The 20,203-nt window shown below is 36.8% G+C and overlaps 1 protein-coding gene across 1 annotated transcript in view; it reads left to right on the forward strand.

Annotated features, from left to right (window-relative positions):
- The first annotated feature begins 250 nt into the window (after window positions 1-250).
- The window catches only part of LOC106651337 (protein argonaute-2), a 99,641-nt gene continuing 79,688 nt past the window's right edge, over window positions 251-20,203 (forward strand). Inside the window, exons 1-4 of the mRNA XM_014369780.2 lie at window positions 251-532; window positions 9,849-9,983; window positions 18,640-18,920; window positions 18,979-19,285. Of these exons, the coding sequence (XP_014225266.1) occupies window positions 514-532; window positions 9,849-9,983; window positions 18,640-18,920; window positions 18,979-19,285 (742 nt within the window). The 5' untranslated portion in view covers window positions 251-513. The remainder of the gene's footprint in view (window positions 533-9,848; window positions 9,984-18,639; window positions 18,921-18,978; window positions 19,286-20,203) is intronic.

Raw genomic sequence — 20,203 nt, forward strand, 5'->3', positions numbered from 1 at the left:
TGGCAAATAGTTTGCCATCGAACAAAATTAAACCTTATAAAATTATTTTAATTCATCTCATTACTTGAAAACCTAATGGTAAAAGTACCAAACTTACAATTTTACTGTGGAGCTACAATTCAATATACGTGGTCAGATCATAGTGTATTATGATCTGTATGGAATAGAGCCTACTACCTCAAAAAGAAAGAACGCTCTTTTATCAACCCGACTCGTATGCGATCAATGCGAATAATTTTCATCTATGTACGTAGCATTGTCATTCCGTATCATGATTCTATTAATCGAACTCGAAAGTTAGTTTTGTTTACGTAGTATGAGCGTTGATTGTCTTAAAAAGTGTCGTAAAGTCGATAAGATATCACACCTAAACAGCTTCAAAATGTATATTATGTTTATATTTGAAATGAAGGAAGATATTTGGTACAATAAAGTATTCCAACCATGTCTAATGAGATTTGCTTTACACTTCTGAATTTATTGCTATAGTGTTATTTGTGATCAACAATAAAAATGTATCCAATATCACCACGTAAGTTCTCTTTCATCATATGCACGTTTTAGAAAATAATAAGAGAATTAATGTAATTATTCATTAATTATAACTAGTGTGAACTATGCACTGAAAACTGAAACTGTCAAAAAATTTACTATTTTGTTCCATAAGAATATAAAGACTGCAGAAACTCACATTTTCGTTGTGTTAAAACGTTCTCATAATTAAAATTCTTTTTATAATTATATTGACTTATCTATTTCCTGAGTACCATTTCTAATGATACAAAACTGTAAATCTTATATCTAACTAAATAAGATCTCTGCAATAAAAGATAAGAATTTAGATTACTTTTTGCCTCATGACATATATTTATATTTTTTTAACCTTACTATTCCAAAACTTTTGTGATGAAAATTTTAGTATCAAGAATATGAGCTATGTTAACAGTAAAATATAGTTTTTTTCAGAACTTTAATTTTACCACAAAAATGGATGCACTTGAAAATTAAATTAAGTATATCTAAACATTTAATGATGAAATTAATAACTTTTGTATCCAAACTGACACACTAAAAAATTAAGTAAATGATTTTAAGTAAAATCACATTTTATCAGTATATTTAATCAGTCTTTCATAAAAAATCACAATCTTAATCTGAGCACAAACAATTATGTATAAAATATAAAAATGTAACTTATTTGATCAAAAGTATTAGCTTAGAAATTATTTAGAAATACAGTCGCTTATTGAAAGTTTCAGTAATTGTAGACCATAAAATTAATTCGAAATAAATTTTTATTTACGAATATCAAATCATTTTAACTAAGTAATAATCGTAATAGTAATACAAAAATTAAACAGAAAATGAAATGTTTTATCCTGAAGTGATTTACAAATTCAAGATAAACTCATTGTGCTTGTATTGAATAATTTAGACCATTTAAATATATGAACTTGACTTAATTATTGTATTAAAAAAATCGTAAATATTCATAACTATAAAAAAAGGGTACTCACTGAACAAACAATAATTATACAATCAAATCAATTTGGCATCACATTAACATATATAAGTATATAAAAAGTTTACTAAAATTTACCTGCAGACTGAAAAAAAAGGATAGAAGAATTTATCACTATCAAGAATATTACAAAATATAAATAAAGCATTGAAAAAATTTACGAATTATACACAAATATGTTATTCCTTTTTTAGTATTATCTACTAACCTTACAATAATTTTGAATAAACATACTTTTTTTTCTTTTTTTTTAGAGATACAATGAGTTTTTATTTTCCCTTTCTTTTTCCTTTTTTGTTCCTACTCTATTTTAATTTAAAACAGAATAAATGTAAAAACATAATAAATTAAAATTATTGTTATGAAAATAATAAAGTCTTCAATATATTTTTAAAGTTTATAAGATATCGATTTCAGATCTGCTTGATACTTTTTGTGAAATAAACAAAATAAACCTCAATTTTCTAAAGTCAGTCTTTGAAACTGATATAGCGGTTGTAAGCTTATTTTAATACAACCATACAGAAAACAATCGGTTCACTTCTTTCTCTTATGCTTCATAAAATATTATGCTTATAATAATGCTGTATGAACCACAATTTTTCATAAATATGTAAGTCAAATAAGCTAAAATATGCCTTATTTTTGACAATTTTGACAAAAAGTTGTACAAGAAATAAACAACACCATTGCGAAAAAGGTGTTCTAAGGAAATGAAAAATTACGGAACCTGCCTTTTATGTTTTCCATTAGTTTCTTAAACAGATTTTTCGTTACCAATCAAATCCATTTTTTACATTTTTATTTTTATTTTGAGAACTCTACGAGATTGAACAATTTCCTATGAGGCAGTCTCATAGGACTCGAAAACCCTTATTGCAACAACTTCGGTTACAATTTTTGACTTGGAAACACTAATGCGATAGGCCTATAATACCTTATCATTAAAAATATACATACTTAGTCTTTTTATTGTTCAATTGTAACTGCCGTGCATTCTTCAAGAAGCGAGTACGGTGAATTTTCGGAAGTGAGTTTTTATTTTTTATATCAATTAATATAAAATTTTCGGCATAATTTTGAAGACCAAAATCCGTGAAAATTGACTCCGTTTTGGGAAAATCACTCTTTTTAAACTTCTCATTGAAAAAAATATTTCAAATAACTGAAATATTGAATGCTGAAGGTCGTGGTAAAAATTTATTTAAAACTTCAAAAAGTATGGTCCAACCCCGATTGAAATTTTTCTCATGAGAAAGTTTTATAAAGTCTGTAAAAGTCTCAAAAAGTCTTACAAATGTTCGGATTTCGTACACCTTATTAATGCTTTTAAAGAGTTGATAATTAGTTTTTAAAAATCCATAAAACCTAGTGGATACACAATAGCAAGAATGTTAGGTTTTTTTCCATTTTTTTCATTTTTTCTAGATTGTTCATAAAGTTACTTGTATAGTTTTTTCACTATGACTTTTGGTGAGCGTTGATACTGATCGAAAAAGCCTTTAAAAATATTGAAAACTTTTATCAACACTTAATAACTCTTTATTACTCCTAATAACTCCTTATAACAATTATTGTCACATATAAACATTTTTTTAAATTAAATAAGCGATTGCTTATTTATCCATCTGAATATTTCGGAAACCAAATATCAGGTTTCACAGAAATTTTTAAAATTTATTTATATCATTTAAAACTCTTATAAGGTTTTATTAACTCTTAAAAATCATGGTACGCAATCCGACCATTTATAAGAATTTTTAAGTCTTATTCAGACTTTTAAAGAGTTTTTCAGTTAGAGTTTTAAAGAATCAGAGTGATGATGAATTTCCCTAGGGGAATGATTATGAGTTAAGTTTTTCTTTATCTTGGGAAATGACGGTGTAAGTACGTAAATCTTAATAGTTAATGAAAAGATACCGAAATTAAAAGGTCAATATTAATATCTATTTAACTCTGATAATTTAAATGAAATTTTTACAAGATATTTTTGACAAGATATGAATTTGAACGAAGAGCCGTACGGCCTCACATTAAAAAAAAAGAGTTTCTTCGAAGACATTTTTTAATAGAATAAAATAATACTTTATAAACCTTACACTACATCGAAAATTGTTGGCTTTATTTTTGTAACCTCATGTCATCGGCTACAATTATTTAAAAAAAAACGTGAACAAACTGTGGTTCGAGCAATAACTAACTAACGCAGCCTCGACTCACTTAATATATGTGACATTCCATGTCAACCGGACCACCGCTGAGTCGTGAAATATCGAGTCAGGGCTTAAAATTTTCGTAAAAACAAGGGCTTTCGGAATTTACGTGACGTTTTCCTCGAAACCCAATACTCAACCCAATATGGCCCGTGAGCCAACTGTTTGCATTGTTCTATTTATTATAAAACCCGCATCGTGTGCCCGACTGTGGTCTACGATGAACCAAATGAAAGGGTTTGAACTCTAATTTCAAAAAACATATGATAAAATAATTTTCAGGAAATGTAACGTGCCGTATGGCGGACAAAACCGCAGGACACGTATTTAAGCCCTTTTTTTTATCTCGAAAACCATTGAGTCAAAGAAAAAAGTTTATTGAACAAAGAAGTCTTAGAATTAATCAAAGATCACTCTCAAATTTTTTCAGAATTTTTTGGGTCGTTTTTTAAGATTCGTAAACTAAGAGAAATCGAATTTTCTAAAAATTTTGAAAATATGTGAGGACCTTCTTCGATCAATTCTAAGACTTTTTTGCTCAATAAACATTTCCTCTAAACTCAATAGCATTCGAGTAAAAAAATACTTATTATCTGTACTTGAAAACCAAAAACTATATGAAATGAATATAGTGCAATAAAAAAGTATGATATATGCAACTTTTTTCATGTCAATTATCTCTATAAATAAGGTTTTTTTTTCTTTATTTTTATGACCCATCAAAAATTGATAACCCCATAACTCTATCACCATATATCCCCATAGTCTTATAAACCCCCAAAATCGAAACAATCGCATTTTTACTATCTTTCTACATCTCGGTAGGATTCCGGTACAAAAAGGTCAAAACAAAAAGGTCAGACCGCAAGGTTCAAACCCCTGGAAGGTCAAACACCAAAAAGGTCAAAAACCTTAAAAGATCAAAAGCCTAAAAAGGTAAAAAAAAATACTCAATTATAAAAAAGAAGGTTTAATTGTCGACGAGTCGTCTAATCTAAAGGTGCATCTAATGTCCGAGATCCTTGATGCTATAGATTACACTTTGCGAAGACAGTTTAAAACTTACCCGGTTTAATCTTTAAAGATGTTTTTATTAATGTTCAACAATCAAGCTATCATTAAAATCATTAAACGAAGAGTATCTGTCGGAAACAAACTTGAGAATCGATATTTCAGACTTTTCAAAGTGAACGAATTGCAGTATCTATCTACCCGAGTTTATAACAGCAATTAAGACATTTTTATCGACTTTTTCAAATTATAAATATTGGATATTAAAATTAAAATTAGAATAATTAAAAATTAGGAGAAATTAGAAATCACTGTAATTGAGGATCGGAAACAAAATCACGGAAAGACACCAAGGCACTGTGTTGTACTCACTGTACTTTGAAAAACTGTGTTCATGCGAAAAGCGTCAAATTTTGGACTATCAGCTGTGTACAGATAAGTCTTATGTGTCACATGTAATGCTATGGAATCCACGACAAAATACCGTGTCAGGCCAACGTGGAGGGCATGCATGCCATGCACGATATTAACAAAACAAATCGAGCACAAATCTACGTTCTTATCTAGTATTAACGTGATGGTATATAATCGTAGGCTACTCATTGGCAAAATAGTGCTTTAGCTCTATGTATTGCCCGCAATGCCTACAATTTTTTAGGCAAAACCCGCAATGCCTAAAAAATCTTAGGCATTACTGTGAGCTAATAATTTTAAGTAAAAAATTAATGTAAAGTGAAAAAATACACATTTATTTAAGTACAAAAGTCCAAGCTCACTTTAAGTTAAGCTTTGTCAAAGCAGTTAAATAATTAGTTGTCATTTTTTACAGCAACTTAAACTATTGTGGCATTTGGAATTGCATAAAACGTTATTTTTTCGGCACATGCATATCTTTGTCTTGCAAGCGGTTTTGCAAGTGCATTTGAAAAAGCCTTGTCCTCCACTCGTAGATTGCTTATTCGCAATTGTACGCAAGGATAAAATTTCTTGTAGTGGTACATCAGATTTAGCCAAAAAATGTTTTCGGCACACATCGAATTCAGATCTACGAATAAAAAAATTAATGAAATGAAGCAATTACGGACGAACGTAGTACGATTTACCTGCAAAATTGCTTGTTGATAATCCCATGTTTTGATCCGATTTTATAAAGGCCATAATTTTTTCCAAAACCACACCAATCACATTGCGTAAATCGCTTTTAACTCGATCTACATCAGGAATCGGTATCATTACACAATCGCCTACTTCGATTTCTGTATGTGCCTTGTCAGATCTTGTTTTCATTCGCTTGGCCTGGTGTTCTAGAGCGTCCGCAGCTCTTTTTCTGGATACAATAATATTGTGATTTTGAGAAGCGGTCGGTTCGTCCCATTGTTGATCACATACGGCTGGTTCTGTGTCAAGTTGCTCTGTACGTTCGTCTCCTAATGATGTACTATGCACAGGAATGTCATCCTGTCTAATGTTCTCAATCACATTGAAAAGCTCATCCTCATCGTGTATTTTTTTAGCAACATCACTAGGAAGACTAGAACTAGACAAGCCAATTTTCGGATCCATACCGAACATGGCTTTATAGGGCGATTGCTTAATACCAGAATGGTATGCTCTATTTTTCATAAATTGTATAAAAGGTAGAGCATCGACCCATCTGCTAGTATTGTTATCTATTAACCACGTTGATATCATATTTTCTATATTCTGGTTTGCTCTCTCGACAGAGCCTTGTGATTGACTGTGTCGAGGTTTTCCGTGGACTAATATCAGTTCAGGCCACAATATTTTCAACTCACTGATAATAGAGTTTACGAATTCTCTTCCATTATCGGAATGCAACAAGCACGGTGCACCAAAGGTCAAAAATATCCGAACTATATTATGTGCTATCTGCATTAATAAATAAATATTCAAGTCAATTCGTAATTGTAATTTTTATAATTTCACTTACCTCTTCTGCGCGTTTTGTTTTTAATGCATTTAGAACGACAAATTTCGTCAAGTGATCCTGGTATACCATTATCCACTTAAGGGGACACATACACCTTAAACTCGAAAATTTTTTTATTGCTTTATTGAGTTGGATTTTTCCGTCCCTTTCCATTGCTTTTTTCGAAATTCCAAAATTTTGATTTTGAACCCTTTTACCCAGTAGTGTTTTTGGCCCTCTATCGTAACTTTCAGAGGGTACCGATTGAGCTTCAGCACCAGGGTCGCGTACACTTCTTCAGAACATCAATGGTTACGGTCCCTACCTCGGATGAGACGATCGAACGGGCAGATTGCTCTGCATGAACAGTTAAGCACACATTTTTTTCTATTTTTCGTATTTACCGAAATTTAAGTCATAAAAGTACTGTTTGAGAGTGACCTACTGGTTCGATCGTCTCATCCGAGATAGTGACCGTAACCATTCTCTTGAACAAGTGTACGCGACCCTGGTGCTGAAGCTCAATCGATACCCTCTAAAAGTTATGATAGATGATCAAAAACACTACTCGCCAGAAAACGCAAAAGAAAAAAAAATTTAACACGTATAGTATAGGAAAAGGGTTCACGGAAACAGCTGTATCTCAGGGCAAAATCAAAATTTTGGAATTTCGAAAAAAGCAATGGAAAGGGACGGAAAAATCCTACTCAATAAGGCAATAAAAATTTTTTTGAGTTTAAGGTGTATGTATCCCCTTAAACCCATCGACACTTAATGATTGAAAATTAAGTCCACCTGACATCTACTATTGATTTCTGCATGCAAAATTGGCTTGGATACCAGCCCCCTCCTTCTCTTTATTTTTTTCTGGTGACAGACTTCACACATGTTTAAATATAACTCAATCAATTCTCTTGTAACGTTAGCATACTTGATCGAAGTTTCTTTCAAAAGCCTATCGCGCCCACCATGTCCGGTCGCAATATGCGCGGCTTGAATGATATCAAAGACATCTTCAAGCGGTACATAGTACTTAATGCTACTACCGGGTTTGATCTTGGCGATAAGTTGGTTCACACCATCTACTTCTAATACATCGAATCGTTTTGCACGTCTTATTTGCTAAAAGATTTTTTTGACGTGATTTTTCCGTTTAGCATGTCTTTAATAATTTCTTCAATCTCTGCCATTGAAAGAACTTTATAGTGCTCTTTTTTTCTAGCCTCGGCGAGGAACTGCTCTTTCCAATTATTGGTTGCAGTTTCCATTTTTTCTTTCAACTAGTGAGAGTATACGCTTGTATCCGTATTGAGTTATATACAAAACAAAACTAACAAATACGTCCGGCTTAGATGCTGACTAGCCGTATACTAACGTGTTAATGTTTACAGTAATGCCTAAAACTATTTAGGCATTGCGGGTTTTACCTAAGAAATTTAGGAATTTCCTATACTTTTTTAGGCATTGCGGTTTCTGCCTAAAATTTTAGGCATTTTTATTTTTGCCTAGGCATAAGTCACTTTTGCCTAAAAGCGGGTTTTGCCGGTAACACAGTCAGTACGACCTAAAAACAACGAATGTTCTCGAAGAAGCCTTCACCGGGGCCAGATCGGCAACCTGGTGCACCAGGTCGACGAAATGTAGTTTAATGCTTTTTACACGGCCAGTACGATCTTATAATATCGAATGTTCTTGAAGAAGCCTTCACCGGGGCCAGATCGGCAACCTGGTGCACCAGGTCGACGGACGTGGCAATCAGACCTTCGGCTGACCGCCCTCAACAACCCTTGAAAATTTCATAACATTCCGTGGCGTCGTTCTCTAGAAACCGTTGACACAAAATGTGCCAAAATCCATTGAGCTGAAAGGATAAACGACTTCGCTTCGCTCAGCATTAATTATCACTTTTCTTTCCAAGTCGATGCAATTAATTAAATCAACTACAACATAATGGGTCTAAACACGAAAATTTTTAACTTTTTTTGCTCGATTTCGAGAATCACATTTTAAGAATGCTTTAACAATAGTTAACTTCATTGTTATCTATTAATTTTCAACTCAGAGGATGAGAAAAACTTACTATAAATACTGATAAAGTTAAGTTACAGTCATATACATTTAGAAAATCATAATATTAGTTTATTCATTTTTTGACGTTTATTATAGTTTATGTAGTTATTATAGTATAGTTTATTCATTTATACCACATTTACCCTAATGTCGGTTCGTTTAATTTCTCGTCAGAAGTTTTTATGCAGATCTTCATAAACTTATAGATCTAAGTCACATTTCTTTTGGAACATCCGCGCATAGCCAGTCAAAAATCTGCTTATAGCGAGGATCTTCACAATTGGTCAAGCGCGTATAGGCCAAATCCGCATGTAACAAAACCGCGTATAACGAGAGATGACGGTATCAATTACCATATTTTTTTTAATGAACTTCAATCGTGAATATTGAAATGAGTGAATGGGGGGTAGGGGTTGTGCATGATAATAATTAATAATTTACGATACAATGGCCATAGGTAACACTTTTTGGCACGACGTGGGGCCAAAATACCTACCTTTCATACCTTTAGGGCTGAATGGCACGAGTATTGTACGCAATTTTTATAGTGCTGTGCTACTTACTTACTTCCCAGTTGAAAAAAATTGCGTAGATTTCTATGTTGATTATCCACGCAGATTCCGCGTGGAAAGTACGTGGATTCTACAAGAAAAGTGCATTGATTCCACGTGGAATCTGCGTGGATCATTTTTGTAAAAATCTGCCAAGATTTTTCGGTTATCTCTTGAAAACTTAATTCCACGCTCGTATCCTTTTTCAAGGAATAATCGAAAAATCTTGGCAGATTTTTACAAAAATGATCCACACAGATTCCACATGGAATCAATGCACTTTCCTTGTGGAATCCACGTACTTTCCACACGGAATCTGCTTAGATAATCCACGTAGAAATCCACTTAATTTTTTTCAACTGGGTTATCTAACAGAGTTGTAGCTTTTAGTATAAATTACCGTAAGAGAAACAGTAAAAGATTTGCCTTTATATTTAAAAGTTGTCAATCTATTATGTATAATATATTATAAATGTATAATGTATTATTTAAACAATAAATAAAATTTTAATGGAATTTTATGCAAAAATTTATCATTATATTTATTACAGCTGCTGCTCCAGGCTCAACAGCAAGTACCGCTGTTGGAGCGACTGGGGCAACTTCAGGGAACATCGTATCATCGAATACTCTTGGAGTTGTATCTTCACAAACCCATACGCCTCCTCAACCACCTGATTTGCCAAGTAATTACATTTTTTCATTTCTATTATAACATTTTTGCAATTTTCTAGATAAATTTTGTAACAATTTTTATTGGTTTATATTTTGAGAAATAATTTAGAATTATTGCTGACAAAAATAAGGTGTTAGATTACTAGTTTTTTCTGAATGCGGTTAATAGAAAAACTTTGTCGCTGCCACATTAGCTACAATAACCATTCAATGTATTTCATAAATATTTATTCACGATACAAGTACCTGAAGTAAAACTTTTTAGCTCGAGTATCGTTCGTCATTTATAGTTCTGTGCTAAGTTCACATTTATGCTTCTTTTCCGATTTATAAATCGCTCTTCCTTGTGAAGCGAAGTGAGGGTAGCCCACGAATGCAGCGAGTGCAATGCGAATGACATAGTGCCAGAGAGTGTGAAAATGGTTGTCGTGATAGCAGATTCGGGAAAGTGGGAGGTAACCAAAACATTTACTAAAAATTTCAAGAGCTCAATGTCTAAATGGATCGAAAATTGCATTCAGATTCATTTTTGCGGGCTCCAGAAGCTTGAGCCTTAGGATCCTGTCGTACATGACGTTCCAAAGAATGGGGCCAAGTACGGATCCCTGTGGCATGCCAGCCGTAACATCGTAGGTCTCTGCTCCATCATCCGTGGTGAACTCTAACACTGTCGCAGAAGTAGTTGGCCACTATCCGCAATAGATAAGCTGGGACCTCCATTTGGCTCAGGCCGATGAGAATTTCGGTCCACCACACCGAGTTGTTGTCGAAACATTCCTCCACCGCTGCCTTGAGGGTGGTGTTAGGGATCCCGTCGTGTGTTTTTTTTGGAAGGAGGGAAATCCTGCTTACGGTATTTCTCTTCCACATCAGTGTCTTTTCCGTACATCCTCCGTCCAGCTTGCAGTGATTAGGGGTTCGGGAATCAGAAGCGTCGTCTTCTTCTTGCTGCATCGTCCGGATCGTTTTTAAATCTCTTGCGCTTCTTGTCTCAGTTTGGAGACGACTGATTGCGCAAAAGACGGTACCGCCATCCAATTGCCTACGGTCTCGAGCATAAGCCTGAAGATGTTTTTCGGCTCGATTACTTCTTGGAGGACTTGTTGAAGTCTCTCCCTCTCTTCGTGGAATTGCGGGCAGCGAAAGAACACATGCTCCGCGTCTTTTATCGTGCTTGGGCAGGCTGGGCAGAGTGCGCTGAGGTTGTTATCATAGTGCTGGCTATGACTTTTGAAGTAGCCGTGCCCGGACAGGAATTGCGTGAGGTAGTAGTCCACTTCTCCGTGTCCCCTCTCTCCGCATTTTGTGATGTTTGGAATTAGCCGGTGTGTCCATCGGCCCTTTCAGGCCCGGTCCCACCGGTCCTGCCACTTGCTCAATGTCTCTCTTCTCTCTTCTTCCTTGACATCCTCAGGGCGGTGCTGTTATATGCGCGCTTGCTCATCAACTTGTAGGGCCAGCGGAGGGTGTGTGTGTTTCTGTGTGTGTCGATCGCCGGTATACCGACCGGTAACTCGCACACGATCTCTGCGCAGCCTGCGGCGTCAGGCACGACGGCCATGTTTGCTGGGATGCTGAACTTGCAGATTCGTCTGGTATAGATGCTCGATGCGGTGGGCAAAATCCTGGAGAGGATTATATGCGGACGCGTAGAGGTAAGGGTGGATCGAAAAACCACTTTTTTCACGGATCGCTTTGTAACAGCAAAAAATCGTCACTATTTAGTAAAAAAGTAAGAAATCCGAAGCCTGGGTGCGGGCAAGCGATGCCTTCCGATTCATTTAAAATTTTCAGGGCTTATTGTACATATAAAAAGGAAGTTTTCTGTAAAATTTTAGCCCGCTAGGTGATCTAGAAGTGAAGATAATCATAAATGAAGTTGATGAATTAACGTAATTTTGGAAATTTTTTGCATTTTTCTCAACTTTGAATGTCTCTACGTGGCCCAATTTTGTAGCCATTAAGACGTTTCAAACAAGAAATTTTTGTCTTTTTAAGAAGTTTACAACCATATAGCTTAGTATAGGGGTTTTATAAGTACTACTCAAACTACAGTGCAAAACGTGCGAACTCTCTTATACGGCACTGTTTTCAGGTAAAAAATTTCTTTTCAGCAAGCCCTATGAAACTCTTGGTAAAAGTTTGAACAAACCACAGCAGACAGGCATGGATATAAATAAAAAGCTCAAATTTATTGATTTAGAAATTAATTTTATTCAAAAGTCCTTGGTATATCTGTACTCATAGAATCAATACTAATATTATAAACATCTAAAATTCAACGAAATTTAATTTAATTGATTCATGAAAATGGGAATGACTGCTGTCCTTTTTTGGTACTCAAATCTGAAGATGCTTGCCTTGACGCTGTAGTAGCTCTAATACTGGCATCTCTTCTTTCGTCAGAACTATGAGCAAGCGATGATTCTGTCACTAGTTTGATGCAACGTTTAACAGCTTGGGTGTGGCATGGTATTTGAGTAATATCTTCAGAAACGAGACCAACGTTTTCTACGAGCTCTTTTAACTTATCTTCACTATAATTGTGTAAGAGAGGAGGTTCGGTGATACATATATCGTCTAAATTAACCAAATCTGTGTAGTTCTCAGCTCTGAAATTCAAACCCTTTAGTCGAACGAATTTTCGAAGTCCTTTTGTTTCACTTCGAGCTTTCATTATGTAACTACGAGCTGTAACCTTGGTTTCTTTTTTTTCATCGAACATCATTGAAAGTAATAAATTTCCTGGGCGAGAAAAATATGAATTTCTTAATAATACTGGATCAATGATTTTGATTAGTTCACTACTCAAATATCTTGAGCTTTTCACAATAAAATGAAAATTTCTTGCGCTGTCAATTACTGAGTGATTTTGTTTTATGTTAAACCATGATGAAAATTACACTTTCATTAAAAAAAATGTTAACGTTTTCAGGGCATGCGATGGTTCTTTCGTTGAAATGTAGAGTCGTAATAATCGATTAGCTAAAGTTAACCAGCGCGCATGGTTAATTTTTCCTGGATTGCAACGTTCTAATTTTTTTGTACATTTACCGTTAATCACAGATAAAAATATATCGTGTAGATATTGTTGATCTATTCTTAAATCTTTATGATCTCCTGTATAAAAAAATTGAGACGCGATTGGTTCAAACTTAACTACCGTTAAATTTTCACATTTTTCAAGTTGTTTTCCTATATCTCTTGAAAAACTATTGTTGGCTCGGTTGTTTGACCATCAAAATTTTCAAATAAATATCTCAAAGGCAATTGTTGGCATGTAATAAACTGATATAAATTAAGATTTGATTTCTGCAGATGTCACTCTCCGGAGAATTGTAAATAAAGATATGTTAGTATTAAGTTGCGCCGCTAGAGGGCGAGGTTGAAACCCGCAATCAAGAAAGATAAGTTGTAGGCTTATATAGAGGCTCATCGGACGAGTAAAATTGTACTCGCTCCGATTCGAAAAGGAGAATAAATAAAATTCGAACTTTTGGATCCGAATAAATCAGTGTTGTTTATTCGGTGAGCTGTCCTCTACCCCTTTCCTTCCATGTCACCTCTGCCTGCCACGCACTAGGACGCAAGACCGGAGCCGCCGCCGCCACCGACCATCACCCTCCAGGAGTACGTCGTCGCCGCCAAGGAGCTGCAGCTACACCGGTGGATCCTGCTACGCCTCCTGGACCGGAGATTGCGGAGCTGCCCGCGCGGATCCCGCGCCTCGACCCCGGACATCTCGCAGCTCGGACCCTCGTCACTTCGGAGCGCTAGCGAACGGAGCGCAGACACCCCTGCTGCCAGCGAGATAGAACAACAACATAGGCCTGCTTCTTCGAGCGCTCTCATCTAGCCGGAATCGCATCAAAACATATGATCCACTGCAGCGGTCGATTAAGAGCCAATTCGATTTTTCTAATAACTCCTTTGTGAATTCCCACGTTTACATATGTACCATCCATAACCAATTTTGGATATTTATTCTGAAGATTTTTTTAAAATTACATAGTCGCAGTTGTCTCGGGACTTGAGATTGTGCGCTCTCAAATTGTATCTCTTAAGTTTATTCTGGTATCTGCCATATTTTTGGCTAAGATTGTTTGAAGGAATGGACCTTTTTTATATGTCTTTTGAGAGTCCCTAAATATCCGAATGATTTGGGACAAAATTTACATTCATAAGGTTTACTGTGGCTATGATACTGTATTTGGGACATATTCCACATTCATAGGTTTGTTAGATTCGTGTATTGAAATTATATGATTATTCAGTACCCACTGGTATCCAAATGATTTATAACAAATGTCACATTGAAAGGCTTCGATTCTATTATGTAAAACAGTTTTGTGTAAATCGAGGTTATTTTTTGCTCCGAGCGAATCAGAAAAAATCTCACTTTCACTGGGTTTGCTCTGATTATGGACAGTGCCCTTGCGAAGTTCAAGCTCATTTTCCAGGTCCAATATACCATCCAAAATTTCAGATAAAAGGAATGAGTCTTATGGCGCTCGAGGTCACTTTCTTGTCTAAATGATTCATGACAAAATTCACATATAAATAGTCTATTAATTAACTGCCATCAAAAAGTTAGAGCTGATACGGTTAGAATTTAGGAAATTGTTCATTCCTTCCAAGATCGACTTAGCGTTTCCTTTTTGTATTGTGATGTATCCTAAATGTTTACTGCCCGGTTCTTCTAGCAAACTTACGTGCTCTTCTCTTATAATTTTAGATCCGAAGTTATTTTTAATTAAAGTCTTGTCTTTCCTTCCATTGAAAAAAATTTTTTAATTTTAAGTCTTCAAAATTTGTGCTGCTTCGTAACTCATCGTGTAACTTTTGTCTCTCGCGTCGTCTCGCGTCGGTTACCAGTGTGTGTCCAAATGAGGTGGAGTAGAAAAAAAACGCATAGACAATAAGAGCGTACTCATTCAATCTCGTATACTTTGCGAATTATTATTAAAGTTTATATTTGCTGTTGTTTCTAAGTTCATTCTGTTGTGCATAATAATGAAATTATGTGCATGTGTGTGTGCGTTTGGACTCCGGAGTCGTGCAACGTACTCTGCGACTCAAGTCGTCTGCTATACACGAACGTTTTGCACTGTAGTTTGAGTAATACTTATAAAACCCCTATACTAAGCTATATGGTTGTGAACCTCTTAAAAAGACAAAAATTTCTGTTTTTGAAAGATCTTAATTGCTACAAAATTGGACATTCAAAGTTGAGAAAAATGCAAAAAATTTCCAAAATTACGTTAATTCATAAACTTCATTTGTGATTATCTTCGCTTCTAGATCACCTAGCAGGCTAATATTTTACAGAAAACTTCCTTTTTATATTTACAATAAGCCCTGAAAATTTTAAATGAATCGGATGCTCCCAAGCCGAGATATATAAAAACGATATCAGTCGAATACGTGCGTGCATCTTTCGCGTGAAAAATAAACTTTGAGCTCGATGCGTTAACTGAAGGCATCGCTTGCCCGCACCCAGGCTTCGGATTTTTTACTTTTTTACTAAATAGTGACGATTTTTTGCTGTTACAAAGCGATCCGTGAAAAAAGTGGTTTTTCGATCCGCCCTACTGGAGGTGTACACAGAGGCCTCGGAGGGCTTCTCAGACCATCATCGAAGAGGAAGATCAACCATAGACGCTATTGAGTCCATCACCGCTGCAGCCCGTGAGGCGGTCGGAGGCGTGAGGGGCAGCCGCAAGTACTATGCCGTCGTCACCCTCGACGTTCGCAACGCGTTCAACTCGGATGGAGGAGTGCGCATATTTGGCTTCGCGGATGACATCACCGTGGTCGAGATGGCAGAGCACAAAACTGAGGCCCTTCTAATATCAAAGAAAAGGAGGTTTGAGACCATCACCATTGAAGTAGGTGACAGCTTCATCCCCTCCTCCCCTTGCACCCACTACCTGAGCCTATAACTGGACGCGAGGTTAAAATTAAATGAGCACCTCAGAGCGTCAAGCGAGAAGGTTTCGAGAGTGGCGGCAACCCCGTCACAGATCATACCGACCATCGGTGGCCCCAGGAGCAGCCAGAGGCGGCTATATGTCAACTTCATCAAAACGATCCTCCTCTACGGCGCCCCCATCTGGAACTGTGGACTCAGAATAAGGGCCGACATGCGTCAGGTGGAAGTAATCCATCGGCGAGCCTGCCTGCGCATCATCAGTGGTCATCCTACGTCCTCGCCAGCATATTACCTCTGGCCTTACTAGCAGACGAGCGAAGCCAGCTCTAACAGCACAGCCATGAAGACGCGAGAGACTTAGAACGCCAGGAGACGCTGGCAGAGCCGGTGGGATCGTTCGCCAAAAAGAAGATGAACAATCAGGCTGATCCCGAACATCAGGTTGCCACAAGGCTTTCTACTCGCTCACCGAGTATTACCCGAAGCCGTGTGCAGGGTACACTAACACCACTAATTTTTCGCTCTCTACGCGACTCTACGACCTCGCTCGCTGCTTCTCGAACTCGGGTTCCTCTGCTGCACTTGGGTGAGGCGCGCTTGGTGTCGCCGAAGAGAAGAGGTGCACAAGACCACTGAGTAATCTGTGCTTCGCTACTCAGCTAACCACACCAGCTGCACGCAGGCAGGACAAAGTCCAGCGCGTGCGCTAGCCTACTACCTCGTTGCCACTCGGCTAATCCTTCACACACACCGGGTAGAATGGTGCAGCTCTTAAAAGCGCACCAGGTCGATCCTTAATCAACTATCATCCAACACGCATACATACACAACCACACTCACGCGAGTAGACTCGAGCGTACAACACACACACGCACACAATATACTATACCAAACCCTTACACTTGCTTAACTTCGTTGAAATCTGCGAACTGAGATGTTCTCTCTTGAGCTGCTGGGACTCGAATGCCGATCGGTGCTCGTGATCGCTCGCTGCTGCTCGCGCCGCCAAGCTCGCAAACCAACACTCCCGACTCATTTCGACATGATCGACGCTCAACCGCTGCGCACAAGCCAGCGCGTCTCGCGGCGCAGCTCAGCTCGAGCGCTCTGTCTCGCACTCGCAGCATGTATTGCCAGCGCGCCCAAGTCACAGCTCGCTCATGCATACACACACACTAACGAAACTCGCGCGCATTAAGCCGCAGCGAGTTCACACACATACACATACACACACACCATCGACGCACGTATCACCGGAGCGACTCAAATCGCGACCAGCATACCCAACTGCGCACGCAGATGCACTTTTTTTAAATGTTTTTTTTGGTGCGCTAAAAGCTGCAGCCAACATCAACGAAGCCACGGCGCGGCCATCGCGTCACAAGGTCCTGAATAGAGAGGAGACACGGAGATGTAGCTACCTCTCTAGTCTAGACTATCACCTAACTCAGCTCCTGACAGGCCACAGCTTTTTCAATACCACAGCCAACGCTACGACCACAACGCTAGCCCATTAAGTCCGGGACGGACACATTTTTGATACTTTTTTGAACCGTTGTATTTTTGCTGAAAATGGGGTCTGGAGAATTTGCGAGTAAGCATACTTTAAGAAAAATTTAATGAACTTTCCGAATCCGGTGTCAGATTTTCAATTTAACAAACAAACAAGTCAAAATTTATGGATGGTTTTATCCAAAAAACGTGATTTTGAAGAAAAAAAATTTTTTTTTTCACATTTTCACATGAAAATCTTTTAAATCCTGGCGTCTTCGGTACAAATAAAGCGTCCATACGTTTTCGTTTTTCATTCGCCATTTTTTGTAGTTAAAATCATATTTCACCAATCGGAACTATCATAACTTTAAGAGAAGGACCCGTGGACGCTTTATTTGTACCGAAGATGCCAGGATTTAAAAGATTTTCAGGTGGAAATTCGAAAAAAAGAAAAATTTTTTTTTTCGAATCACGTTTCTTTGGATAAAGCCTTCCATAACTTTTGACTTGTGCGTACTTGCAAGTTCTCCAGACCCCATTTTCAGCAAAATTAGTCCTTGGTTTGCTAGTCCTGGACTTAATGGACTAGCAAATTGACCAACCTGTATCCGCACGGTCGAAAAAACGGAGAATGTCTTCTTCCACTGTCCTGGATTTGAGGAGGGAAGAGAGAAGCTCCATCAGCAGCTCAAAGACGTTGCCGGAGAACGTCGTCCAGCTCACGGTAGCGGACAAAAAAAACTAACTCGCGGTAGCCCCCTTCGTCCATTCAGTTATAGCCAGTCTGAGAACCGAAGAGATGGCCAGAAGAAGGTTACCGGACGATGCGGCAAGAAGAAGACACAATACGAAACAGTGCAAACATGACGAGCCACAAGTAGTGCCAAACAGGAGTTCCATGGGGGTTAAACAGGGACAGAAGGAGAAAACGATGGGCCACACAAAATCCTAAAAACTTCCTATATTTTTTTACTTCCTTATGTTTTCCTTCTTGCTTTACCGCGTACATAATATATGTAACCATGCCACAAATCACCGATGTACTAAAATATATTTTGAATAAACTGAGCTTATCGCTCCCATTGAAAAAACAACGCTCAATCGAAAGAAAGACACGCGGAAGCTTAACGATATATAGTTCGATATATTAGTAACGATGTATTAGATGAAAAGTTCTAGATAATTGAGTATAAATTGTGTATTTAGCTAAAATAATCTAAATATATTTTATTGAATTTCAGTGTTCGCTTGTCCTCGCAGACCGAATATAGGACGTGAAGGTCGAGTTATTGGTTTGAGAGCTAATCATTTTCAAATAACTATGCCTCGTGGATATGTTCATCATTATGATATTAATATTCAACCTGATAAATGTCCAAGAAAAGTTAATCGTGAAATTATTGAGACTATGGTTCACGCCTACAGTAAAATATTTGGAACATTAAAACCAGTTTTTGATGGACGAAATAACTTGTATACAAGAGATCCTTTACCTATTGGTACCGATAAATTGGAATTAGAGGTAGGTATTCTTGTCTTTTACAATTTTGGCTGATCATAAAATTAATATATCATCGCAGGTAATTCTTCCCGGTGAGGGTAAAGATCGAGTATTTCGAGTTGTTATCAAATGGGTTGCTCAGGTATCATTATTTGCACTTGAAGAAGCATTAGAAGGTCGAACAAGACAGATACCATACGACGCGATTCTTGCTTTAGATGTAGTAATGAGACATCTTCCGTCAATGACGTATACTCCAGTCGGAAGATCTTTTTTTAGCAGTCCTGATGGTTATTATCATCCACTTGGAGGTGGAAGAGAAGTTTGGTTTGGTTTTCATCAATCTGTTCGACCATCGCAATGGAAAATGATGCTTAATATTGATGGTAAATTAAATAAATTATGTTTTATGAAAAAAATTCTTTCAAATAATAAATTTATATTTATTGCTTTGCTTATCATAAATCTATATTATTATACAATATCATTTTATGAAGTAAGATAAATTTTTGTGATCTTGGTGAGCAGGTAATTAATAAATTTATAGTCACAGAGGGTTGTTAGATTGACTTTTTTTAAGGGAAGGCTCTCATCTAGCGCCTCAAAAATGACTTGTTTTTCGTGATTTTTTTTTTCGTGGAAGGAAGTGGATAATGCAGTCAAGTTTTTTTGGTACTTATAAAGTATGTAATTAACTATATTTTTTTTTTTTTTTTTTTTTTTTCAAGAGATTATGATACAATCTGTCCTTATAGGACAATGAGTTCATTTGCTATGCAATTTAGTTGTTTATATCATTGTGAAATTACAAATATCCTCTTCCGTGAAAATCCAATGATTTCACGCGAAGTCTATAAAAGTTGAAAATTAAATTCCATAAAAAGAACAGATATTACATTCTTGGTAGTTTTATATGTTATACATTGTTTGTCTCGATCAATCTTAATCTTTTTAGCCATGTTCTTTTTTTATTTATTGTTGGCAGTGCTCTGGCCAGGTTGTTTGGGTGTTCAGATAACCTTTTGTCGTATCCTCGGTAACTTGCTTTGATTTCCTCCTGCACTGAACTTATTTTAAGGTCTTTTAGGATGAGGTTGTTTGGCATGTACCAGGGTGCGTCAACTAAGCTTCGCAAGGTTTTATTCTGGAACCTTTCGATAATATCGATGTTCGTTTTTGATGCTACTCCCCACATCTGGATACCGTATGTCCACACCGGTTTGAGTAGCGATAGATACAATCGGAGCTGGTTTTCTAGTGATAATTGCGATCTTTTTCCCAGAAGCCAATACGTCTTTTTGACC

Source organism: Trichogramma pretiosum, unplaced genomic scaffold (genome assembly GCF_000599845.2).
Source record: "Trichogramma pretiosum strain Unisexual culture from Peru unplaced genomic scaffold, Tpre_2.0 scaffold9, whole genome shotgun sequence".
NCBI classification, from domain to species: Eukaryota; Metazoa; Arthropoda; class Insecta; order Hymenoptera; family Trichogrammatidae; genus Trichogramma; species Trichogramma pretiosum.